Source organism: Eucyclogobius newberryi, unplaced genomic scaffold, assembly GCF_026437365.1.
Source record: "Eucyclogobius newberryi isolate DKJ021-1_F unplaced genomic scaffold, fEucNew1.0.hap1 SCAF_2, whole genome shotgun sequence".
In the NCBI taxonomy this organism is placed as follows: Eukaryota; Metazoa; Chordata; class Actinopteri; order Gobiiformes; family Gobiidae; genus Eucyclogobius; species Eucyclogobius newberryi.
In genome coordinates this window covers 20,903,688-20,930,146 of record NW_027315834.1, presented here as the reverse complement: position 1 = coordinate 20,930,146, position 26,459 = coordinate 20,903,688, and the positions used below count along the sequence as shown (strand labels likewise).

The window sequence follows — 26,459 nt, the reverse complement described above, 5'->3', positions numbered from 1 at the left end:
TGGCCATGATCTCCTTGGGAGGCAAGAGTGCTAATCGCTCTGCTTATATCAAAATTATCTGTATTATTTTATATTTTTCTCATAGAGCTGTATATAAAACATGGCCGTGGCTGCCGAGCCGCGGCACAAAATAACATGACAGTTTAGGCTCTGGCGCCGCGGCTCTGTAGACACTCCCATAAAACATACACACAATAAACACTGTACACTTTAAAATAACTGGAAGTTGTAAATTTGAATAAATATTATGATAAATGAATTTCAAACTCTATTTTCTTTAATGTGCTTGTGAAGAGAACCGCCCCTGAGGCCTCCCAAGTGGTATGGGATACCACTTTGAAAATTATAACCTTTGAAGCATTATCTTAAAGTTTATTGTATGAAGCTTTTTAGTGTAATCCATCCATTTCGACTCCTATCCAAAGGTTATTCTTAATCTAGGCAAGGCACGGCAAGGCAAGTTTATTTGTAGAGCACAATTCGTACGCAATGTAATTCAAAGTGCTTCACACAACAGGGAAATAAATACATTAATCTAGTCTGTGAACTCGGATATTTATCCTACGCTGAGTAAGCCCTGCCCACCGGGCAGAAACTCCTGATGATAGCCTGTCCTGTTTATCTATTTGTTTGCACTGTTTTAAGTTTCCACTGAAACTAATCTTCTTTGTATTCTACCAGCCCTGTAATGGGCCATAGAAATCGTATCGTTTGCTGTATTCAGCTTCCTGATCACTGAGCACCTGATTATCAAATGAGCGGCCAGGGCTGATCCTGCTGATCCTGCCCGATGCTGTTGTATATGACCGGTAAGTTTGACCTCAAATCTCCATTTCTATTTTTTACCGAAAATGGTCACCGCGACCCCGAAAGGGAACAAGCGGTAGAAAATGGATGGATGGATGGATGGTCAAACCAACTCTTCTCCTGCTTCGAATCTTCACCTCACTGTCCTCAAAATAGGGGTTTGTGGCCTTGAGCTGAAGATGCACAAATGCGTGCCTTCTGTGTTGATAAAGCTCCTTGTGTAGAGGCAGTTTAGTCTCACCTGTGTAACACTCTACAACTTTCTTTACTGCATTGGATCAAACACACTACATCACTCTGTTTCTGAGTAGGCATCTTGTCCTTAGGATGAACCCCTTTTTGACCTAAAGTGTTGCCGGGTTGTCTAAGCCACATAGGTTTGGGTCACAAAAAATATTATTGCCACCAGACAATAAGATTTCATCTGTAATACAAGCATAGCATTCACAGACAGAAAGGACAGCTGAGATAATTGATTTCAGAGTTTTAAGACTATGATTGTGCAGATGGCAATAAAGAAATGGGAAGACTAGTCTAGCCTTAACTTGCATTGGCACAATGTTTAAGCATGTTGTATCTTATTCCTCATAATGCCCCTGGTTACATAAATACTTTTGTTTGCTGCTGTGATGGTGCTCTATTATTTAGAAGCAGAACAAGCCCTTCCTGTCTTCCTCTCCCTTTTCTTATTTTTTTTATTGCTGGGTCTTTTGGTCTTTAAAGGGATACTACAGAGATCAGTTTCAACAGTACAAACCTACAGCATCAGATCAGATGGGACTCAACTACATGTTGTGGTGCACTGAGAGGGCTGCAGAGGTGTCCTCAAAAGGCAGAGTGAGGAACAAACTAATAAGGGTTGTGGAGTTGAATCATAACGTTTAAAAGTCTATAGTCTCATGTTTGCAAGTCAAGTTGAATAAAATGACTATGTCGTTATCGTTATTGGTACATCATCACTGCATCGGACTGTTGAAGTCGAAACGCAAAGCTCTCGATTTACTGGTCAATCTATGTTCCTATCATCACCTAGGGTTAGAAATGAATTTCCTCCACATGGTGACTCAGGCACATTGGAGGAGCTCAGAGTAGAGCTGCTGCTCCTCCACTCGGAGAGGAGCCAGCGGAGGTGGCTGTTCTGGATGCCTCCCCTGTCCCTGGGGAAGTGGTCCTCCAAGAAGAGGCTCCGGGGAAGACCAAGGACACAGTTGAGGGACTATGTCTCTCAACTTGCCTGGGAACCCCTCAGGATCCCCCCGGAGAAGCTGGAGGAAGTGTCTAGTGAGGGATATCTGCTTAGACCGCTGCCCCCGCAACCTGGCCCCAGATAAGCGGAAAAAGATGGATGAACTATGTCGTTATGGGTCCTGGAGGCATGAACTCTTTATGTTGTAGTCTATTCAAGTCTGGCCATGACCCCAATGGGTGTATAAACTCTGATTACACAGGTGAGAGCTGTCTGCAAAGAAACATTAACAAGGACAGAGCATAGAAAAGAGGGAAGAGAGCATGTGTCCCTTGAGGTAATTGTCCCATTTGTTCCTCCGTATCATGTTCTATCTACCTGCCGTTCTGCCACAAGTTGTTAAAATGAAAAACATTCACTTTATTAATTTTAGAGGTTTGCACTAAATATTGTGACAAGCATCTGAACATGTCCTGTCCTCTGCCCACCCCCCTCCTTATTTTATTTATAAATGTTGAGTATCAGGCCTTAAATTGCACTGAACAATGAGTTTTAGTGTTTAGAAATTACTTAGCAAACATTGAATTTAAAATACATGGTCATGTAAGATGTTGAGCAGATGTGTTATATATGAATATACAGTGGCTGGTCATTCAAAAAACAAAATCAGACGAGGGCAATAAGATGTTGACTATCTCATAGGGTAAATTGTAAATTAGTTGTTCTGACTTCAGAGAGTGATAGAGAATAGTAGTAACTAATAACTAGTTAGAAACAGAAACATAAACCCACAGCTTTAGCTACGCTGCCCTAGGAGTAACTATGCTGGGGTAAGTATGACAGCTTGAGCACTATCCTCTTCTTCTGACTACTTATGCTATCAAACAATATTTCTTTTTTAATTCCACTTGTAAACTGTTCACCGCCTTCTTTTCTTTCTCTCACTCCTGAGGACCTGTGGACCCAGATGGACCCTGCCCTGTGTGGACGGTCCCTCATCTGCCTGAGGAGTAGGTCCAGCTCGACTCCGACGGTCCCTCATCTGCCTGAAGAGTGGGTCCAGCTCAACTCAGACGGTCCCTCATCTGCCTGAAGAGTGGGTCCAGCTCAACTTAGACGGTCCCTCATCTGCCTGAAGAGTGGGTCCAGCTCGACTTAGACGGTCCCTCATCTGCCTGAAGAGTGGGTCCAGCTCGACTCAGACGGTCCCTCTTCTGCCTGAAGAGTGGGTCCAGCTCCAGTCTCCTCGTGTCCGTCTGTCCGTCTGTGAGAGTCGGATCTCTCCTTCACTGGAACTCCTCCAGGTTTCTACGCTTTTTTTCCCAAAGAGGTTTTTTTGTAGTTTTTCCTGGCCGAGAAGGAGAGTCTAAGGACAGAGGACCCTGGGACATCGTCCCTCGCCACCACAGACATTGTCTGACTTCATCGCCACCACAGACATTGTTGATTCATTTCTCCCTGTGGCCCTCAGAGGCAACTGTTGTTGTGAATTTGGGCCTTACAAAAATAAATTGATTTGATTTGAGAATAAATTAAAATGTAAAATCTTAAAAGAGAACAATTGTGATAAAACACATCCTTCATCTGTTCCTGTGGTGTGGGGTGCTCACCAGGACCTCTATAGCCTTTTTATTTCCGTCACCTGCATGGCTCCTCCTCATTTTAATTCCCTATAGGTCATCAGCGCCAATGGCTTAGTGGTTGCTATTTCAATTCTCTTCTTGTGCCCAACCCCCATCGCTCCTATTGCCTGCACTCCTTATCTTCTGATTAATGCACGTTTTAATTGTCATGCTCACTTTTATGCTCATTAAAGTGTATTATGCAGCAGTTAGGTTATCAGAGTTTAGACAGAAATTTCATGCATACTGATGAGGATGCAAATTAAGGCACAGCTTGACAGGATACTATGGATAGTGTGGGGTGAGCGTGTAGGACTGATTATTCCTGGGAGGGTACACAGTGACATTATTACCCACATACCCATCTCACCTCACAGAGCCTGTCCATAGAAATCATGCTAATTGGAGTCTTAAATAATTATTTTTACCTCAATGTCTAGGGTACAGTCAGTGTTTAGACCTATATGTTTTCTGGACCAGAATAATGCATTCAGAGAAAAAATAAGAAGTGCATAAAATTCACAAATTAGAAATGGGCTTTGGCAATGAGATGCGACATTTAAAAAAAAAAAACCTATGAATCATAATAGTAGAACATAAACTATGACAAAATAAAGGCATGGATGAAATAATGTGTTTTGAGAAAAATATACTTTTACAGAATATAAATTAAAAATATACAGTAACAGGCTACATACAAAACAACTATATGAAGTATTGTTGAAGGGAGTTGCTGCAGAAAGTCCTCTGCTGAGCCTTCTTGATGAAGGAGCTAATGCTCGGTGCTGAGGAAGGAGTCCGTAGTGGTGATGGGAGAATCTGTCGGGGCGAGGGGGGATTGGGGAACTTTGACTGTCCTGAAGTCCACCATCATCTCCACTTCCTTCTGGGCGTTGAGCTCCAGGTTGTTACCACTGCACCAGGACACCAGCTGGTCCACTTCCCTCGTCTACAAACCTAATGAGCCGTGGCTGGAGGTGCAGCAGTGCCTGGTGTACAGGGAGAAGAGCAGGGGCCAAAGCACACAGCCCTGTGGCATTCCAGTGCAGGATTGCCAGATTTTCAGAGATCAGCAATCAACCAAGCTTTTGAAAAACAGCCCAAAACAAGCTGTGACAGCGTTACAATTTTCTTTTTTTATATAAATAAGCAAAATGTTTAATGTTGTGAGTCTGAGATACACATATTCTTAAATATTTTAACCAAACACTAATAACTGCTTTGAATTAGAACATAAAAGCACATCCCAATGGAAGACCACAAAATTCACAAACATAGGAACTTGCTTTGGTTATTCGGTGCAACATACAACATACAACAATAAAAATAAGATATATATAGAATCAAAATCAAGGGGGTTCTGCGCAGTATTTTTCTTCCTGTGCAGCCATGATGAGGGCCTCTGTGCTGTCCTTCAGTCCCGCCTGTGTGTGTGTGTGTGTGTGTTTGTGTTTGTATTTGTGTTTGTGTGTGTGTGTGTGTGTGTGTGTGTTTGTGTGTGTGTGTGTGTTTGTATTTGTGTTTGTGTGTGTGTATGTGTGTTTGTGTGTTTGTGTGTGTGTGCGTGTGTGTGTTTGTATTTGTGTTTGTGTGTGTGTGTGTTTGTGTTTGTGTGTGTGTGTGTGTGTGTTTGTGTGTGTGTGTGTGTGTGTGTGTGTGTGTTTGTGTTTGTGTGTGTGTGTGTGTGTGTGTGTGTGTTTGTGTTTGTGTGTGTGTGTGTTTGTGAGTGTGTGTGTGTGTGTTTGTGTGTGAGTGTGTGTGTGTGTGTGTGTGTGTGTGTATGTGTATGTGTTTGTGTTTGTGTTTGTGTTTGTGTGTGTGTGTGAGAGTGTGATCTTTATTTTTGTTACCTTTATTTTATTTGATCTTGTTACATATTGCAATGTGCAAGCTACTGTATCCACATAATTTCCCTTGTGGATCAATAAAGTTTGTCTAAGTCTGTGCAAAAGTGCACATTATTCACAAGGAAACACTAATTGTCTGAGAAACTGTGGTTGCAAGAGGCTCATCACCATCACATCACTATTGTGTTTTGGGACTGCCCTATGAATACTGGACTGCAATTAATGAGGCACTGCAGATGGTCTTCAACGCAAACACCGCATTTGATTTTAAAACAATGTATCGCCGATGTAACTCCAACAATGGAATAGATAGATGGATATCTGTGGAATGCTCTTTTGGGTGAAGCAATAATAGTAATAACAAGGAGATGAATGGCGGTGACAGAGCCAACCATAGTGGTTATTTCGTTTAATTTCTTGGTTGTAATAACTCCTTATTTGTCTTGTTTCTCTATGTCAAAGGATTTTTTTTACCTTGGATCCCAGGCCGGTGCTGTTTGGTGTAAAACTTTAATCATAAAACAACCTGTTTTTAGATTTTAACATCTCTGTTTAGTTTGTGTGTTTTGATTTGCTCCCTCCAAATAGTAAACACAAACTTTACACAAGATTTTTTCAACCCTGCAAGCAACTTACAATAAAAGGGTCCGAAATTATTTACCCAAGTCCTTGTGAAAGGGCATTACAAAGTGGCACACAATTGTGAAGTGGAAGGAAGATTATACATGATTTCCAGATTTAAAAACAAATTTCAAAATGGAAAAACCATTAAACTATTCAGCCAACCTGACTCAAAACTTTGTGGAACTACCTTTCTCTACAAATTACAGATGCAAGTCTCTTCAGGCTTGTCTTTACCAGCTTTGCACACCCACAGACTGAAAGGTTTGACCATTCTTCTCTGCAAAACAGTGCGTTTGTGAGGAGCAGTTTTCAGATCTTGCCACATATTCTCAATTGGATTTAGGTCTGGACTTTGACTGGGCCATTCTAACACATGAATATATTTTCTATTCCATTGTAGCTTTAGCTTTATGTTAGGTCATTCTCCTGCCGAAGGAGAACTTACGCCCCAGTCTCAAGTCATTTGCTGATGCAATCAGGTTTTCAGAACACTTCCCTGTCCCACAGCATGATGCCGCCCCCACCCATTCACATATGCAGCTTCACAGCGAGAAGGTCCTGGGATCGATTCCGGTCTTTCTGTGTGGAGTTTGCATGTTTTCCCCGTGTCTGAGTAGGTACTCCGGGTATTCCGGTTTCTCCTAACACTAAAAACGTGTATAACAGGCTCCTCCCCTCTGTGTGACTTAATAACATCAGCCTGCCCAGGGACTACAGGTGAAAATTAGCGCTTGAGCTACAACCTGGTACAATGCATCTCCCCTGAAAAGTCTAATGTATATTGTGCACTGCCCCTGTCTCCAATAAATGAACTAACTTAACTTAGCAGTGCCATCCCCTGAATTTTTCATCTGGCAATTACTGGTAAATTGGCCACTGGCAAACTGCAAAAAAGGTCTTCTTATAGTTTTCTTCTGACCATTCTTCCATAAAGGCCAGATTTGTGTAACCTAACCCTGCTTTAGATCTGAGCTGTGGATCTCTGCAGTTCCTCCAGAACTAACATGGGCTTCTTGGCTGCAGCTCTAATCAGAGCTCTCCTTGTTTGGCCTGTACGTTCTGGTAGACGGCCGTGTCATGGTAGGTTTGTAGTTGTGCCATACTCTTTCCATTTCCGGATGATGGATTGAACAGTGCTCCGTAGGATGTTGAATGCTTGAGAAATCTTTTTATTACCTAACCCTGCTTTAAACCTCTCCACAACTTTTTCTCTGACCTGTCTGGTGTGTTCCTTGGAATTTGTGACGCTGTTTGCTCCACAACCTTCCCTTAACAAACTTCTGTGGCCTTCACAGAACAGCTGCATTTATACTGAGATAAGATTACACACAGATGAGCTATTTAATCTTCAGAGTCAGGGGTAACACATTAGAGTACTCAAATTACTTTTTTAGAGTGACAAGGAATGTAACACGTTAGTTTTGTGCTCCCATGTAATCTAGTACTCAGCAAGTTACCTTTTGGACCAGTAACGCTAAGTAATCACTTTTTGTTTAGATCTCATATTGTCACGGCAATCCCAGCGCTCGGCATGTTGTCAGCATGCGCACTGCGCAACAAGTGATTGGGAGTCTTGTCCTCACACCTAAGAGAAATAAACTTTCAGATATACATTGTGATAAACTCCTTCTCCTTTGTTATAACCACTATTTTGTAGCTGAGGAGTAAATGTAGGGAAACAGTGCTAAAACAAGTGCATTCTGCTGTTGTGCGTCGTTGCACTTGCTACTTCTACTACTACTTCTGCTTCTTTGGTGTTTTATAGCGGTTGGTATCCAATTGTTACATTACCGCCACATACTGTAGTTGTACTTCTTCATTCTTTAGACTTCATTCTTTAGACTTCATTCTTTAGATTTCATTATTTAGACTTTGACTGCATTGCTTGAGGAAAAGCCTACGCGTGCTTATTGTATGGCATTGTATTGTGGTAATCCGTCAACATAAAAGATAAATACATCTCAGTCAAACGCATTTACTTTGCTTGTTTAATTGATATTTTAAAGATTGGATTACTGTGTTCAGCAACGCAAAGGGATTGTCTGCAAATTATATAGGTTAAAAAATAATGTGAATTATTGGTAACGCAAGAGTACTCTAACGTGTTGTAACACAGTAGCGCAGTAGTGTAACATGTTATTTTTCCAGGGTAGTAACGAGGTAACGTAACAAGTTACTTTTAAAAGTAATGCTACCCAACACTGTTAATCAGAGGGGTTCAACATGAAATCTTTCAGCAAACGCCAGGGAACAGAAATTGGTTGCATTCGGGAAAAAGTACTCATTACTGTACTTCTCTGTCTTCAGAGTAAAATGAGATAGCAACATTTTTCAGTCACTGGGTCTGAATCATTTGCTCAGCATGAAGCAAGCAGCAGAAATGAGACTGCTGGTGGCTCTGTCTTGTAGCAGCAGGTGGCACTATAAGAAAGAAAACTGATAATAGTAGGGAACGGTGCCTGTTATGCAACTTAACATGGGTTTGTTGTAATATAATTGAGGACTCTTAATTTACAAAGACAGTGACTCATTAGACCTTTTGTGGTATTTAAAAATGTACTAATACTATACAGATTATTATTTTACATGTTGTCCATTACTATTGGTCTAAAACAGTTGGATAAATGGGTCCATTGACTTCCTGTTCAAGACTGCAGAACTTAGGGGCTCCTCTTCAAAGCATAATTTCCCTGCAAAAGCTGAATGTTCATTTACTTGTTATTTTGCATAAATCTGACATGTATGACCCGGAGATTACATTTTTTCGAATAATAGTTCAGAGCAGTGTGCAAAGATAGGGGGTAGGTGAAAATGTCAGTTTTTAATTGAAATACAAGTCTGAATAATCTGAGTTATCTGAGTAGACACAGTTGCTTCTAGTTGGAGACCGCAGGATCTCATCTCTGCTGTTTGCAGATGATGATGTCCTGGCCAAAACTGGTCACGGTTTGCAGCCAAGTGTGAAGCAAAAGACTAGCAACTCCAAATTTGAGGAAATGGTCCTCAACTTTTTCCTCTGTAAGGTAGCTGGGCACTCCCTTAGAGATAAGATGAGGAGCTCAGTCACACGGGAGGAGCTTGGAGTAGAGCCGTTGCTAATCCACATGGAGCGGAGCCAGCTTAGGTTGCTCCTGGATGCCTCAGGCCTATTACTGACATGTCCCACAGAAATATTTTCCAGGGAAGACCACAGAGCCATACCAAAGGGCATTCTCCAAATGTCTCACGCCCCTTTGTCCCTTCGTCTCTCCTCTGTGTCTTCTCTGTCCCACCCTAATATAATAGATCCATGGTCTCACCACATGCACTTCTGTCCTGGTTCACTTCGCGCTCATCTCCCCCTGTAAAGGTAAATTTAGAAGGTTTAGAAGGTATTTTGGTAACTTCCTGTGTGACTGGAAGGTACAGTTAAACAAAAATCTCCTTGAGAGTCAAAGAAAAGACGCAGTTGTGTACGGTATGGTTAACAATGAAAACATAGAAAAAACATGTTCTACAGTCGAACAAGGTAACAAGGTTTGTAATATGAATGAATTTAATATTGAACTTTTTTAAATGTTTATTTTATGTATGGATAACACTTATGCTGTAATGATGAATGTAATGAGCTAGTAATAGTGAGTATACAGACACAATGGTAATTATACTTTATTTGTTCTTGCCTAGCTCTGATGTTGGTTGAATGACACGGAATGAAAATAATAACCAATTTAATCATCAGTTCTGGCCTTCTTCTACTTCTTTAGTGTTTTATGGTGGTTTGTATCCAAATGTTACATTACCGCCACCTACTGTAGTTGTACATCTTAGACTTTAGACTTTATTTCTCTGACTATTCCTCTTCTTTGGTGTTTTATGGCGGTTGCAGATTTATTCTATAGAGACCTTCCCCGTAAAGCATATGTGCAAAGAATTCATGTGCATTCAATTCCTTTCAGTTTTGATCTCATGGGCTTTGAAGACAATAAAACTTAATGTAAGTCATACAACTACAGTAGGTGTCGGTAATGTAACACTTGGATACAAACCGCCATATAACACCAAAGAAGAAGAAAACAGTCTAATATAATACATCCATGGTGGGACGAGCTTTCTAAATACACCTTTCTCTCTCTCCTCTCTCTTTCTCTCTTTTTTTTACGGGATAACGTAAAACACATACTTTGAAGACGTACAACTACAGTAGGTGGCGGTAGATGCACCTTTTCAATTGGCTACCAACCGCCATTAAAAGCAACACAACCACAACTTTCTCTCTCTTTCGTGGGGTGTGGATACTTTTTGTAATCTTCCAATCTTTCAAGGGGGGACGCTAGAAAACGTTTGAGAAGCTCTGCCACAGATAAAGACTGTAGTCTATGAGTATAATAATTATAATTTCAGCTTGAAGCTAGCTTTGGCTTGAAGAGTGAATATTCAGCCTTTTCAATAAATGTTGGTTCATTATGTGTGAGGGTGACTGTGTGAGTAGAAAATGACTTCAATAATTAGATTAGACATAATATAATAAGATTCACATCTTGAAAAGACCCACATTCCTGTGGACATTTAAACGTCACAGAGGCGGTCCTCGGGCCCGCCCCTCCCCCCACACCACGAGGCCTCAGTGTTGACAGGCCAATCACCGCCCACAGAGCCCACAGCGCTGGGGCTTTAGCATGGGCTTTAGCACGGGTTGTGTTCAGCTGCAAACAAAGCAGCTCGCCTCTTTCCTTAGTTTGTGCTAGGCCTCAGTGAAACAGCAGCGGGAGGAGGACAGGCGTTATCAGAGACTGCTCCTGCTCAAAGCCTCACTTCCCTCACAAAGGATTAGTCCTCATTTAGCTCTGCCAGCCGAACAGGCCACGCCCCGCATTTCATTTGTCAACAAAGGGGTTTGACACGCACGGAGAGGTCCGGCCCCGTCTTCCCTTAAAAGGTTGATTTGGCTAAACACACCGTGGCTAACATTGGCTAACCCTTTCCCTTCCCCAGCCCGTTCATATGGTGCGGTGACTTCCTCCGTCCGCGTTAAAGTGGATCTATCATGGCGGAGCGCACGCAGCAGCCCCCGAGTAAGCGGCTCTGCTGCAGACACGGCCACAGTGGGACATTTCGAGGGGCCCCGCGGGTCGATGGCTCTTCTCAAGGCGAGTCGAGGACGAAGAGCCCCGAGACGCTTCTGGACATCGCGGCGCGGAGAGTGGCGGAGAAGTGGCCCTTTCAGCGGGTGGAAGAGTGCTTCGAGCGGATACCAGAACCTGTTCAGAGGCGGATTGTTTACTGGTCTTTTCCGAGGAGCGAACGGGAAATCTGCATGTACTCGTCTTTTACCGGGTGCGGTGATGATGTGGGGAGTAGCGGGGAAAGTGACGACGAGACGCGGCTGCCTTTTCGACGGGGGATCGCTTTGCTCGAAAGTGGCTGCGTGGACAACGCGCTCCAAGTGGGTGAGTGAAAAGACCAGCTGGACCAGTCCACACTCCAGTGCCAGTGTGCACTATGTGACTGTGTGACCCTCGGAACCAGACAATACCACTAATATTAATGTGTAATAAGTAATAACAATAGATCAGCCTGGGACGCACTGAGGCTACAGTACAATGGGGCTTTAAATCTGCATGCTGTGAAAGGATTTGTGTGACTGGTGCAATTAGAGCCAGTTTGGCTTGAGGCTGTGGGCAGTTTGAATATGAATGTAGGATCTACGCCCGTCTTAAGCTCTGCTCATTTTAAAATATCCCCAATTTAATGCTTCTTTGGCAATATTTGATGTCAATTCAACATGGCATAATACATAGTCATACGATATTTGTTAAGTGTTTGTAAATGCATGGTTTGTGCCATGAGATAACCCAAGACTGAAACTGAAGTAGTATTATACTTTTTCACAATACTTTTTAATCAGAAAAGTGCTCTCCCTGATCTTATCCTTTGTTTGTCATTTGTGATTTTATTATAGTTTTAGATAACGTACTGAGTAATACGTGAAACAAACATGTCCTCAATCCTAAGCATTTATGAATTGTGTTCTATTTTGTATGTTCATTTGTCTATCAAGCATCCTATAAGGCAAACAAAACATATTTCCTCTAAAAAGGAGGAGACATTTTGAACACAAATGACACTAGCTGTGTGCTATTGGTTGAGATTGTGTTTTGTATTAGAGGTTTTGTCTGGCCAACAGACGTGGACTCAAAGAGATGGGTCTCTTTAATGAAGTTAGCCTGTGCTTTATAGCCTTTGTCTTTTCCTGCTGTTTGTCACCTGTGAGCCTTTGAGACATGGGACATCTTCAGAGGGCATTGAGGACTGTAATCCCATTACTTTGCATGATTAATTTGAATTGTAATACAATGCAAACTCCTCATGGCTGGTCACTTTCCCCCACTTTCTGTAGGCTTTGTGTATGACTAGGATATTCAGTTACAGACACAGGCTTTATAGGCCAGTGCATGCTTTTTAAGATTAGCATTTTAATATATATATTTTTTTCAGCTTTGTACTGAGCAAGGACATCGCCTTCTAAAATAAAACACTAAAATAATTAAATTAATAATGATTAATGAGGAACACGTTTGACTAAAATTGCACCCTTTTCAGCTCCTGATGGTGGTTTGTTTATTATAACGAGCAGTGCTTCACCTTGCTGAGGTCTCGCCTCCTGGTGAAGTACAGGTGTGGTAGTCTTTACGGCAGCATGAAATGCCTATTTCAGTAGACACTCTGCTTGCATAATATATATTATACGATTATAATAGGAAAGAAAGGTTCATTTGCTTTTATAATCATGCATTTTTGCTGCTATAGGCCAGGGTGATATGACAAAAGGTTCATTGTGATTTATTTTTTTTCACATATTGATGGGTCACACATTTTATTTTGTCATTAAATAAGAAAATATATCCACTATTACACTATGACCATAAACAATGCTAACTTTTAATTATTGCCATTTAACACAAAAAAGAGACAATATAGTCTCAATACTATATTTTTTACTGGATGTTACACATCTTGAACAATAGCTGAGGACTCAGCCATCATCATTGTATATACATACATTATGATAAACTCATACTCACGGTCACTCACTGTGGCACTCTGTACCATTGTAACAAAGTGTACTTTTACAGACATTTACAGTCTTGGCAATGTATCACATCATTTGTAGGTTTTGTTTGGCAGTGAGTTTTCTCATCAGGTTCAAGAAGAGCAGTAGAAATGCAAAAGGGTCCACATGCACTTGAAGCTTCCCTGACCCTTAGCTTGTTGATAAGCTTTAGTCTTTGCATTGTTCCTAATGGAGCTTCAGATATACACAATCAATATTAATTGCTATAATGAGGGTTGGAAGTCCATAGACTCCTAGTGCAAGTTTTAAAACAGATTGTGTAATGCATTGTATTTTTTAAATATGTAATTTTATCATGTAAGTGATTTTATATCAATATGTGTCATATTTGACTTTTCCCCTAAAGTTACATTGTTCACTAAACATTTTGATGCCAGTATTGGAAACATGGAAGACAATAAGTTATTTTAAAATGACAAATTAAAGTGGGCGGTATCAGTGTGGAAGGGAATGATCCATTATCCTTATTGTCCCCCTGATCTGTATTCCACTGACATAGTATTTCATCATTAACCTTCAACTTCAGGCAGAGGAGGCGCAGTGGAGGAAGGGAGCCGCTAGTTACCCCCACCTGCCCTCATTTAGCTCAATAGATCCTGTTTGTTCTGGTCCTACACAGTGAAGGTAATGCTTCTGGTTATTTAAACTCAAAGTGTCAGCTTAGCTAGGAGGAGCTCTGGACCACTGGGTCTTTAGTTTGTCGAGGGAGCTTTATCCATTCCCACACTGCCTCAGCAAGTCGAGGCCTACCAGTGTCACTGCCTCCTGGGGATCCTTGGCCCCAAAAGAGGGTCTCAGAGGAGGAATGCCCTTCAGACCTCAGCAGCTCCCAAAACATCACCATGAGGAAATAACTGCACAAACAGTTCCAAACCACGTGCCCCACATAACCTGGAGAACAGTCATTTTTGTTTACATCTATCAATCCCTATAATATTACTAATTAATTATGGGATAGTCTTTTCCTCCTGTATGGTGCATAAATAATAATTCAAATTAACCATAATTCATTTGAGACTCAAATAATTCATAGTGCTTTTATGTCCATCCTCATTTGTCCTCTCTTTCCTTCTTGACTTGTGGGAACTCAAACACACCACAGCAGTTAAACGTCATGTGTGAACCTGCTCTTAGCATTAGCCCAATGGACACAGACACATTTCCATAATGTTTCCAGCACCAGTCACATATTTCAATAAACTAAATCTATTGAAAATGCATTATTTCCTTTCTTAGCTTGTGTTGAGAGGCGAAGCTCAATTTTCCCTTATGGTTTACTTATCTTTACTGCCTGTTTCCTAATCTGTTGGCACTCCTTGTCAGACTCAAAAGGCCAGTGTGATCCAGCTAATTGTTAAGATCAGTTCTGCAAACAGGAGGACCAGAACGTCTCTTGCCACCATAATTTCACAATGTACAATTTGACACAAAGAGCATCCAAACCTCTGAGACGACACAAGCTCTCACAGGCCCGGGACACTCGCCCGTTTGTTGGTACACAAAAAGGGGTATGTCTGGTATGTGCCTACAAGTTGAGTCACAGTTTTTTCAATAAGGAAAATTATTAATATCGAGAGGTGGAGTTGAACCAGCAACTGTAAAAGATGACATGTTAGCAGAGCAGTTGAGCCATGTGGCCGTCCCAACCCTGTATTGTAGCACGATGTTGCAATCAAATCAAACTTACATTCTGAATGATCTCAGTTCGCAAATTGCTATGGATTAAATTATTTCTATAACAATAATCTAGCCTCAAAAAATAATCTGGGGGACGTATGTGTATACCCTCACCCTGTAGTTTACATCTTTACAAACATGCTCTGATAGTCATAAGTATTATATTGACATATCGTTCAAAGTATGATAGAGACATACATATTTATGGTTTAGTATTTATTGTGGATGTTTTCCTTGCACTTAGGAGAACTTTTACAGTTTTCCAAGGAGATTTTAGTTGAAGAGATTATGATGCAAATGAACTACAAAACTTTTTAAAGATACTGTACAGTTTTTGTCTCCTGCTGTCGGTGGCATAAATTAGTTTAATATTGTGATATTTTCATTATCTCAAATTTCAAAACATTTTATTGACAGGTCTTGGAATACATTGGAGTCTTATTTAAGATGTTCAAATCCTCCTTTGTGCTCGTTTAAAATGTGGTTGTGAATGGAATCTCAATTCTTAAAAAATAGACAAAATAAAAATCGACTTTTAGAATTTTTTTTTGAGGATTTTTTCCAAAATCAACAAGTTTCCCTGGCTCAAGTTTGATAGTTGTGTTCCGTTACCACTCACTTCTGTGTGAGCATTCCTCCCTCAGAACACAGCAGAGCGCTTCGGGTGTGTGCAGGGCATGATGCTGTGCCATGATAAGGTGTGACTTCATCCTGTTTAATCAGTGCGAGGGCCCCTCCTCTTGTGACGCTGGAGGGAAGTGGCGTTTCCTGCAACAGAAGTGCCGTTATGACGTTGAAATAACAGCCAACGGCCGCTCCTGGTTCATCAAAGGCCGGTCGAGCCCGGGGGTTATGACTGTGCCATGCTCACAAGGCAAACCTGATTTAAAATGCTTGTGCTCTGAGTCACTGTCTACGGTTCTACTCTGTTCAACACGAGGGCGGCTATTGTAGTTTCACTTGGGGTGTTAAGTGGGTTTTCTTTCTACATAAAGTTGTTTGCAAAGATAATTTCTACAGCTAAACATTATCACATGCATTGTTGTAGGTTTTTGCTGACTTTTTACTTCCACCAAAGGTTTTGTTTTGAATTGTTCATTCTGTATTATCAGGACCAAAGTTAGCAAACTGTGGCTCTAATTTCTGAAATGGTAATTTAATCCCGTCAACTTGTTGGATTTGTATTATACAGTTTTTCATACATTATTTTGTGACCTCAAACAAGCAACTTTTGGTGGAGTAAAGACCAAATATACCACAGCACTCCAGTCCGCAGCATCTGTATTCTTCCTTGAACAGATGCAGATCTTCTATACTGTTGAGTTCGCCCTGAAAATGGACAGGAAGAGTTACCAAAGGAACTGACCCGTGACCTCTCCAATGAGGAACATGATGCGGTACGGAATAGTGTAGACAACAGAGGATCTAAAACAATGTTAAGAGTTTGTTTTTTCCTCTCAGCATCTGAGATCTGTCATTGCTGTAAACTTTAGGAAAAGTGTCATCTTGGCTGCTCGGGCAAATACTGTATCTGTGTTATTTTCTATGTAATGTTTGGTTCAGATGTGAATGTTACTTCAAGTATACAAGTCTAGTCTGAGAATGAGCACCGATACTTTGGGGGCATTTGTAAAAAGCACATTGACCTAGTTAACTGAAAATCTCTATGACCTACTTTTATGCTAAAGTCTCTTCAATTACATCTCAATTATCTTTTGATCTCTGGCTCAAAGGTCAAGTGGATTTATCATAATTTGTGTTGACTCTGCATTTACTACATTGCTTATTGCGTGCTTGCTTACTACATCAGACAAATTATTAGATTAATACAATGTAGGGTTGTCAAAGAATGTATTACTTCAGACTAATTGATACAAAAAATAATATTAAACGAAACACACATTTGAGCATGTATCAACACATCACATAAATCACTTAAATGGCGGCACATCTTGAGCTATATCAAAACTAGTATAAGACCACATATCTTGTGTTTTGTGTTTTTTATCCTATTTTATTGTGAAGCACTTTGGTCACTTTAAGTGTTGTAAAGGGCTCTCTCTATAAATAAAGTTTGGTTGGTTGGTTGATTGATTGATTGATTGATTGATTGATTGATTGTGTTTGGGGAAAAAAAGCTTTTTATTTTTTATGTAATATGTATTATTGAAAGTAGTATCAAGCCCCAACCTATTTTAGTATTGTAGTGGACTTTATAGGTAAGTGCAATGGAAGCTGGTCTGGACCTGGTCATTAAGGACAGATGGCAATCAGTGCACCATGAATATTGATTAGTTGTTTGCTTTTCTTTCCGACAGCCCCAGAGGTGCTTCTGTACCTCTACGGGTGAGAGATTAGGTTCCCCATTGTCATCAAAAGTGCACACACACAAAGCACACCTTGGCCGTAGGGCTCTCACTTCCGCCTGAGTGGCCATGTTTAGATGACTTAATGGGTGACTGGTGTGTGTGAGAGTGGAGCGTGTGTGACAGGGCCTTTGTTTGGGCAATGCTGTTAAATGAAGGCTGTGATCCCTGCAGCCACTGTTCAGTGACTAAAGTGATCCTCTTGGCCTCCAGTGTATGGGTGAGGCATATGGGCCACTTTTACTTAAGGCTAATGCCTTGAAACCCATCCTTTCCTCCTTGTCAATCCTCAATTCAAATAAGATGACTTTAATTGAGTGTGATGTTAAATCTCACATTGCAGGCAAGTGAGTGTTGTGCTGGTCTGGTCGTGAAGGAGTTAAGATTAGTTGCTATGCGATGCACTGAGCTGTATTATTCAAGTTGTGAGGCGCACTCTTAGAGGAAGCGTGTCACAGAACGCTGAGCTCAGGGTTTTGGCTCACCGCCAAGTGTAACCATTCCATGTGTACAGCTCAGCTGAGGCACACAGCCGCTGCCTCTCTCCCTCTGGTTTGTGACGTCAGCAGTTCAGCTGTGGGCCAGGCACCACATATACACATGCTTGTTTTAGTTACAACACGGAAATTAGATGCAGGCTTTGACTCTTTGCACATGCTTTTCAACAGAGAAGTGGAGCACCTGATAACCACATTACATTTCACATGTGGGGCATGTCCTGTCTCTTGCCTTATCAACATGTTCCACACTCGGTACATCTTTAAGATGCACTAGGACTGAACATGATACTGTACATGACAATGTAAAATGAATGTTTTAACAAGTATGTATTGTACAATGCAACTGCTGGAAACATTTTGGAATTTGCCGGTATGTTTCTATCTGAACCCTAACCACGTCCCTGTTCCACAAATCACAAAGTAATTTGTGTTTAGTCAAACGGTGGCCAGGTACCACATAGGTAGGTACACAACCACACAGTTGAGGACTACAATAGTTGCTCTCTTTGCAGATGGTCATATGATCTTTTCATTTGGCAGAGGTGTGTTTATGGTAAAGTAAGCACTGGAGTCATTTTGGAAGGGAAATTAATGTTTGGTTTTACTTCTGTGGCCACAAACCCTGTTCCTCTATATCTTCAGTTTCTACTGTAAATAATTGATTGTTTAAGCTGCCCATTACCTTGAGGCTCTGACAGTTATCTGTGTGTTTTTGTAGGCTTTCACCTCAGTGGAACTGTGAAGGAACCGGCCACATCCTCAGAGCCGGAGATGATCTGCAGCGTGAGCATCAGCTTCGACCGCTGTAAAATCACAGCAGTGACGTGTAGTTGTGGCAACAAGGACATCTTCTACTGTGCACATGTAGTAGCCTTGTCATTGTACCGGGTACGAAAGCCTGAGCAGGTCAAACTACGCCTTCCCATCTCAGAAACACTTTTTCAGATGAACAGGGATCAGCTGCAGAAGTTTGTACAGTACCTCATCACAGTACATCACACAGAAGTCTTACCCACGGCACAGAAACTAGCAGATGAAATCCTGTCTCAAAACTCTGAGATCAACCAAGTTCATGGTGAGTCAACTCAGAAAAACATTTACAATGCTTTTTTACTCTCAAATGTCTATAAATATTATTTTAATGTCATTCAAATCACAATAGTACACACAGAAGACATTTGCAGTTGTTTTTTGATTTAATTCTAATGTTGAGGTTGTTTTTTCAACCAAACATTACAGGCTTAGTGTGATCTTGTTAAAATGCTTTCATTTTCTGCAGTGAAGTTTATGGTATTGATCACAACAGCTTAACCAGCACTGCAGAGTCGCAAACTCAGCAACTGATGAATTACTGTTTATGCTGACTCTTACGTAATTACGCTTGCTCTTCATTCCTTTACAGTACAGTTATTTCATTAATTTGTCTTTAAGTTAATTACAATAGAAAATGAGCTAAGCTGCAAGTCTAAACCTATTGATTTGCATGTGTTTAGGAGCTCCTGACCCAACAGCGGGGGCCAGTACTGACGATGAGAACTGCTGGCATCTGGACGAAGAGCAGGTTCAGGAGCAGGTCAAGCTCTTTCTGTCCCAGGGCGGCTACCACGGCTCAGGGAAACAGCTCAACTTACTGTTCAGCAAGGTAGAGCTCTTTTGCACTTTGTTTTGAACAGGGTGGTATTTAGTTCCATTCAGCTAGATCTGATTTAGCTTTAACCTCCACCTTTGTTTTTGCAGGTGAGAGAAATGCTGAAGATGAGAGATTCCAACGGCGCTCGCATGTTGACACTGATCACAGAGCAGTTCATGGGTGACCCTCGGCTGGCGCTGTGGAGGCAACAGGGGACCACCATGACAGACAAGTACAGGCAGCTATGGGATGAGCTAGGTATAAACACTTAGATGCTCTCTCATTACAGTTGATACACATTTTCAAACTAAAATATAATCAGTATCATCAGTAATCAGCCTGTTTATCCCTTTATAATTTAAATTGGAAATTAGATTTTTTATAATGACCAGTATCTTGTTAATCTGCTTAACCTACTTTCTTTTAGTATGTTGTTTGTTGTTATTTATTGATCTATAATTGTTTTTTGTTCTGTTGCAAAGTTATCCCCCCTAGTCTTTTGTTCTTTTACTTTTAGATCAATAGATCATTTTTCAGATCTATTATCAATGCATTGTGTTTTATGGATTTATTTATAACTTTGGTCATTATTTATATTTTTCAGTTTACAGCTGCACAGCTAGTTTCCAACTATAGTTAGTCCCTTGCAAGGTGTGAAAAGCCAACTAAATGCAGCTTGTTTCTTTGTTGGTGTTTTGCAGGAGCCCTTTGGATGTGCGTGGTACTGAACCCCCACTGTAAGCCTGAGCAGAAGGCTTTCTGGCTACGGCAGCTCCGGAGGTGGAACGGCGTTGACGTCTGCCCCTTGGAGGATGGTAACCATGGCAGCGACCTGACCAATCTGACCAACGCTCTGCCCCAGGGCCTAGCTGGTAACCTAGGTGCGATCACACCCAGTTGTAGTCGAGATATTACCTTTTGTTATATTGTATATCAATTGTATATCCCCTCACTTTCATTCGTTTTTTAAAACCCTTTAGTTCCACCTTGTCTTTGCAATGCTTTTCATTTTGTGATTTAGCCATTTATTTCAGTGTAATAACTGAGTGCGAATACTCTCATATCTGCATTTATCGACATACAAATCTTATAAGGTTTTTCTTCCTTTCAGACTCCCACTCAAAGCCTCACAGGACAGTGTTCACACGGGCCATTGAGGCCTGTGACCTGCACTGGCAGGACTCTCACCTGCAACATATCATCACTGAAGACCACTACAGCAACTATTGCCATCAAGACAAACACCACAACTCCTTGTTTGATGGCCGAGGCTGGCCCCTATGGCACGGTGAGAGGACTCAGAGAAACATGATTGAATGAGAAATCCAAAGCCATCCCAAGCTTATTCCTTATGTCTGTTTTCATCTTCAGAGCATGTCCCAACTGCATGTGCCAGAGTAGATGCCCTGAGATCTCATGGTTATCCCAGAGAAGCGTTGCGCTTGGCGATTGCAGTAGTCAACACTCTGAGGAGGCAGCAGAGCAAACAGCTTGAGTTTTTCCGTTCTCACAAAAAAGGTGTGTTTTGTATATAATACATGAATCAACTTGATTTTAATTACTGTATCATATTACTTTAAGCATTTATTTTATTTTATTTATTTTTTATTATGATGTATCAATAGTAGTTTTTTAGTTTTTTTAATTGTCTTTTTTGTATGTAAATATGTGGTGAAGGTTGAATATTTTAGTTTTGCGACTGTATTGTTATGTTAATTTTGTTGTCATTTAAATAAAAATAAATAAATAAAAAGCACTTATGAAATTAATAACTTATTATTAATACCTTATTGCAGAGCTGCTCCACAAAGGCGTGACCTCAGTGACCAACCTAGAGGGTTGGGTGGGCCATCCTCTGGACCCTATTGGGACATTGTTCAGTTCTCTGTTAGAGGCAGGACAAGGCAGGGATGATGCTGCAGAACTGCCCACACAGGACTTCTCAGGTACAACAAAAACATATCACTGAACATCTTCTCTTATGTCAATATGTCAGCTAGACTCAGCCTAGCCATTCTCAGTCGATAACATAAACAGTACATACATGAGAAATGCACACAAATAAATACATGTATTGTGCATAGGGCCTGCCTTAACAAAATAAAATGTAAAATTTACTAGAAATAATTTAGTTTGTGAAATATGTGAAATGTAATTGTCTAAAAATAAAACAATCAAGAAATCACAGAGGTTTGCGCTCTTTTGGCAGTATGTCTACTGTTTGTTTACTATTAGGAAACTGGATGATGGTAAGTCTCTGTGAGGGTCATCGGTGTGCAGGTCTGCAGCCAAATGAGCCCTATTAAGACATTGTTTAGACATTAAAATACATGATCACCGGCCTCAAGAGAATTTGCTCTGTAGAAAGAACAGCCCAATGAACAAAACGATCAATACATTTATCAATACTGGGGTCAATCCAGTCCCAAAAGGACAATTTCCCTTTAAGTCAGGTCTCACCTTGGGTCATCTCTTCTGCCCTCTCTTCAGCCTCGGGCAGCTTCTTAGAGGAAGGAGAGACATTTGTGTCTTTGGCTGTGGAAACTGCCCTCATTGGCCTCGGTCAGCAGAGGGCGATGCCAGATGGCCTTTACGCCCAAGAGAAAGTGTGTCGCAATGAAGAACATCTATTGGCCAAGCTACAAAAAGTGGAATTGGATGAAACTTTGGTGAAGGTCTTTCGCAAACAAGCTTCCATTTTATTAGAGGGTGAGTGAAATGCTGTTCATTCTTCATTGTTTTTGTTTTTTTTACAGTTTTGCAGAAAATTCTTTGTACCACTTTTTGTCTATTTCTTCTTTTGCTAATTGCTACAGTACAATATTGTTATAAAGACTGCAACATAAAGAAATATGTAGGTTAAATCCTCTAGTGGTTAGCTACCCGTTCTTTTTGTTTGTTTGTCTTTGTGGAGATACAGCTGACTAAACCGTTGTTCTGTGCACAGCTGGTCCCTACAGTGGTTTGGGAGAGTTGCTCTACAGAGAAAGTGTCCCTATGCACACGTATGCCAAGTATCTCTTCACCTCGCTTCTATTTCATGATGTTGAACTGGCATACAAGATTGCACTGAGGGCCATGAGGTGAGTTTACTTATTAAATTAACCTGTTGTCAAAGACATGGGCTTTTTCCACATTTGTGTTTCCAAAAGTTGAGGAGAGTACAAAATGTGCTTGCTTGTCACATAATATAATCAATTCAATGATTTTAGTAGTTAAAACGGATAGATATGTATCACATGATAGGTCTGTCCTTTTGTTGTCTGAGAGTTTATTTGCTTTTTGAAAGCTGTTTTCTTAGTACTTGTGCAAGCAAACCACTTAAAACATTGATATATTATTATATATTCACAAACCATTTCCACATGCTTTCAGGTTGCCAGTTCTGGAGTCCACAGTCTCCTCCAGTGACTTGTCCAGGCCTCAGCAAATTATGTCTGTGGTCTCAAACCGGTATCCACGCTGGTTCACGCTCAGCCACATCGAGTCCCAGCAGTGTGAACTGGCCTCAACCATGCTCACTGCAGCAAAAGGTAATCTTAGTTTTTCATTGGTTAATTTCTTTTAATTTGATTGTGTTTTGTGTCTGTAGGTGATTCGCGTAAATTGGAAACAGTGTTAGAGTCCATCCAAAAAAACATTCATTCCTCGTCCCATATCTTCAAACTTGCTCAGGACGCCTTCAAAATTGCCACTTTAATGGACAGTCTGCCAGATCTCACTCTCCTCAAAGTCTCTCTTGAGTTGGGTCTTCAGGTACACAACTATTTTACATGAACATACCAATATACTCGCATCACACAAACAACCAGCTATAATTATGCTTCCTACAGGTCATGAGGATGACTCTCTCGACTTTGAACTGGCGAAGGAGAGAAATGGTGCGGTGGCTGGTGACATGTGCAACTGAAGTTGGTAAGTTTGAAAGTAGAGTTCAACCGATATGTTTATATTTTCAGACACGAATCGTTTAGAATCCAAAGCAGCCAATGACCAACAAGCTCTGCCCGCTGATCTTTTCAGGCTGATATTTGGAGCTGGTTTTGATTTTTGATTTTATTTTTTCCTCAATTTAGAATCACTATAAACTCTCTCTAGCTACTCTATACACAGTGCATTACTCTACATAATGATAATACATGATACCTTTTTTTTTTTAGACAGCCCTGTTATTCTACAACTCTATACAACAAGGAGTGTAGATACATTTACTACAGTCGCCTCTTTGTCAAATGTGTATGACCTTTACTCAGGTTGTATTGGTCCAAATAGAAATATCTTCCTGAAGGTTAAAGTGAAAATCTTAGCCAGCAGTGAGACTTTGGTAGGTCACATGGTAACTAGACAAAATTGACCTTTCTGTCAAGACTAGCAAACCGATCAATAGCAGGTGGATATTGTAATAGCACTAGCACTGTGGCTGATACGTTTGTTCCATTCCTGACAATAACAATCTTCCCTTGCTTCTGTAGGTGTCTTTGCCTTGGATAGCATCATGCAGAACTGGTTTACACTCTTCACTCCCATCGAGGCCACCAGTGTTGTGGCCAGTACAGTCATGTCGAACAGCACCATAGTCCGTCTCCATTTGGACTGCCATCAGCAGGAGAACCTGTCCAACTCCGCCCGTACATTAGCTCTACAGTGTGCCATGAAAGACCCACAAAACTGTGCCCTTTCTGCACTGACCCTCTGTGAGAAGGACCACATCGCCTTTGAGACAGCTTACCAAATTGTGTTGGACGCTGCCACTACAGGGATGAACTATACACAGCTGTTTACAATAGCACGTTACATGGAGCATCGCGGGTATCCTATGAGGGCGTACAAGCTAGCAACATTAGCTTTGACACACCTAAACCTAAGCTACAACCAAGACACTCACCCAGCAATCAATGATGTGCTGTGGGCTTGTGCTCTTAGTCACTCGTTAGGGAAAAACGAACTGGCCGCTGTCATTCCTCTGGTTGTCAAGAGTGTCAAATGTGCCACTGTGCTATCAGATATTTTGCGTCGCTGTACGTTAACAACACCTGGAATGGTCGCCTTGCACAGTCGCAGGAACTCGGGAAAGATCATGTCCTTAGACAAAGCTCCACTTCGACAGCTATTGGACGCCACGATTGGGGCCTACATTAACACGACACACTCCCGGTTAACGCACATCAGCCCCAGACACTATAGCGAGTTTATTGAGTTTCTTAGTAAAGCAAGAGAGACTTTTCTCATGGCTCACGATGGACACATTCAGTTCACACAATTCATTGACAACTTGAAACAGATTTATAAGGGTAAGAAGAAACTGATGATGCTTGTGAGAGAAAGATTTGGTTAATATTTCTTTGAGACGGAGTATCCTCTTTAACTTGAAGTAATGCCAAGCCCCAAAGTGTTTAAGAAAGAAGAACAAAAATAAGGTGTAAATAAACTAGAGAATTGTCCAAAACAAAAAATTCAGACATTAATGTATTCCACATTGGCATATTGTAAAATTGTAAAAACAATACTATGCACTGAAATACTGTTATATGTGCTTGTTCAATATGTGGTTTAATATTAGGTGAAACATGGTCTGAAATCTTCTGACTGTTCATACATCCAATTCTTTGTGCATGTACATATATTTATTTATTTAACACTTTGGGACTTTAACAAACCTTACAATCACAAACTACTTAACAGTGTGATATCTGGAGATTGTGTCAGTGACCTTAGTACTATAGTGTAAAATTATATTTTGGTGATTTATTTTTCACTGACCAGTGTACAGTGTGTATATTAAAATGCCCACCTTGCCATTATACTACTGTTTTCATCAAATGACAAAGGAAACTCCTGAAACCAAATGCAGAATGTCAGAATCTTAAGTACCTCAAATAATTCAGCTTTACACTGTCCCCACTTCTCTTTGCTGCTCAGAAAGCCTGCTCAAAAACACTGTCTAATCCAGTCTCTGTATTTATTCTCATACCACATTGCCAGGTGATTTGGTCCAGCAGTATTTTTTGCAAATAATGTTGATCATGTTTCATTTTCACAATTCACTCTCAGGGATGTTTTGTCTTAAAAGGCAGTTCTATGTTTTGTACATAAATGATGTTTGCTTATGTTTGATTGCTGAACACAGTACCTGACTAATTTATGACAGATTGTTCTATTTAAGGCACAAAACTTGAAGTTGCTGTACCATGGTTTTTGAAACAACATATCAGAAGGATGACAAGTGTCCATGTTGCTTTGCTGCAGAGCAGGATCTGAGGGATTTGGTTTGCTAAACACACATAAATGAAGATAATGGCTATGCTTAATAAGACAGTATGTTGTGGCCTTGTATCTCCTCAGTCCTGATACCTTGTGAACACTTCTACTCCCATTTCTTGTCTCCTGGCATTACAACTACCAGACTAAAATTATTACTGAGATCCAACTGTTGAACTTCATCCAATATATTTTACTTGTAATTTAAATTCTACTTCCTCACATACTAACAGCCTTTTTTCTTGCCTTGTCTTAATGCTTTAAAACAACCAAATGGGATTAACTGCTACCAAACGTCTTTCAAATGTTAACTGACCTGGTAAAAAACCATAGTGTCTTGATTTTCTCTCTGGCTCTTTATTGGTGCTTTTATTACTTCTTTTAACATGTTAGTGAAACCAAACTTGTTTCCAGTTCTTGGTTATTTTTTTATGGAAATTGTTCAATTGTATTTATTGTTCTAGGTAAATGATTGTAAAAGCATCTTAACCTATTCATGAAGATTTTTACTGTGATTGATTTATTTATGTTACTGTTTTATAAATTTATTGATCTTGTTTTTACTAAACTACTTTTTGGATGAAAAAATATGTGTCTTCATTCTTTAAGTTTTATTTTTTTTTACCCAGCTGTGCACAACCAGGAGCTACAAATCCTTTAGTATTGGCCTCGAGTCACTGACACCTTTTGATTTAGTGTTTTGAAGTTTGAACTGTCCCCAAACGGCCAGGAGACTCATGTGTCTGCTCTGCCTGTGGCCACTGTTTACCTCAGGATGTCTCACAACTCTAACACATCAAATAAATCATGTTTTCTACTATTGTGTGA

General features: G+C 40.6%; 1 protein-coding gene across 1 annotated transcript; it reads left to right on the top strand.

Annotated features, from left to right (window-relative positions):
- Positions 1–10,740: 10,740 nt before the first annotated feature.
- On the top strand, positions 10,741–26,180 carry zswim6 (zinc finger, SWIM-type containing 6). Its single transcript, XM_072454340.1, has 14 exons — positions 10,741–11,515; positions 18,462–18,818; positions 19,237–19,385; positions 19,481–19,631; positions 20,075–20,254; positions 20,485–20,661; positions 20,745–20,891; positions 21,170–21,319; positions 21,864–22,082; positions 22,321–22,456; positions 22,749–22,906; positions 22,966–23,129; positions 23,207–23,288; positions 23,846–26,180. Exons 1-14 carry the CDS (start codon positions 11,113–11,115, stop codon positions 24,706–24,708), a joined length of 3,336 nt encoding a protein of 1,111 aa, XP_072310441.1. The 5' UTR covers positions 10,741–11,112; the 3' UTR covers positions 24,709–26,180.
- Positions 26,181–26,459: the final 279 nt, after the last annotated feature.

What these genes read in the sequence shown, in the direction of transcription:
- zswim6 (XM_072454340.1), top strand. Translation starts at nt 11,113, where the DNA reads ATGGCGGAGCGCACGCAGCAGCCCCCGAGTAAGCGGCTCTGCTGCAGA. An exon ending in GGGCCTAGCTGGTAACCTAG is followed by an intron (nt 20,255 to 20,484) that starts GTGCGATCACAC and finishes TCTTCCTTTCAG; the next exon opens with ACTCCCACTCAAAGCCTCAC. An exon ending in AGGCTGGCCCCTATGGCACG is followed by an intron (nt 20,662 to 20,744) that starts GTGAGAGGACTC and finishes TTTCATCTTCAG; the next exon opens with AGCATGTCCCAACTGCATGT.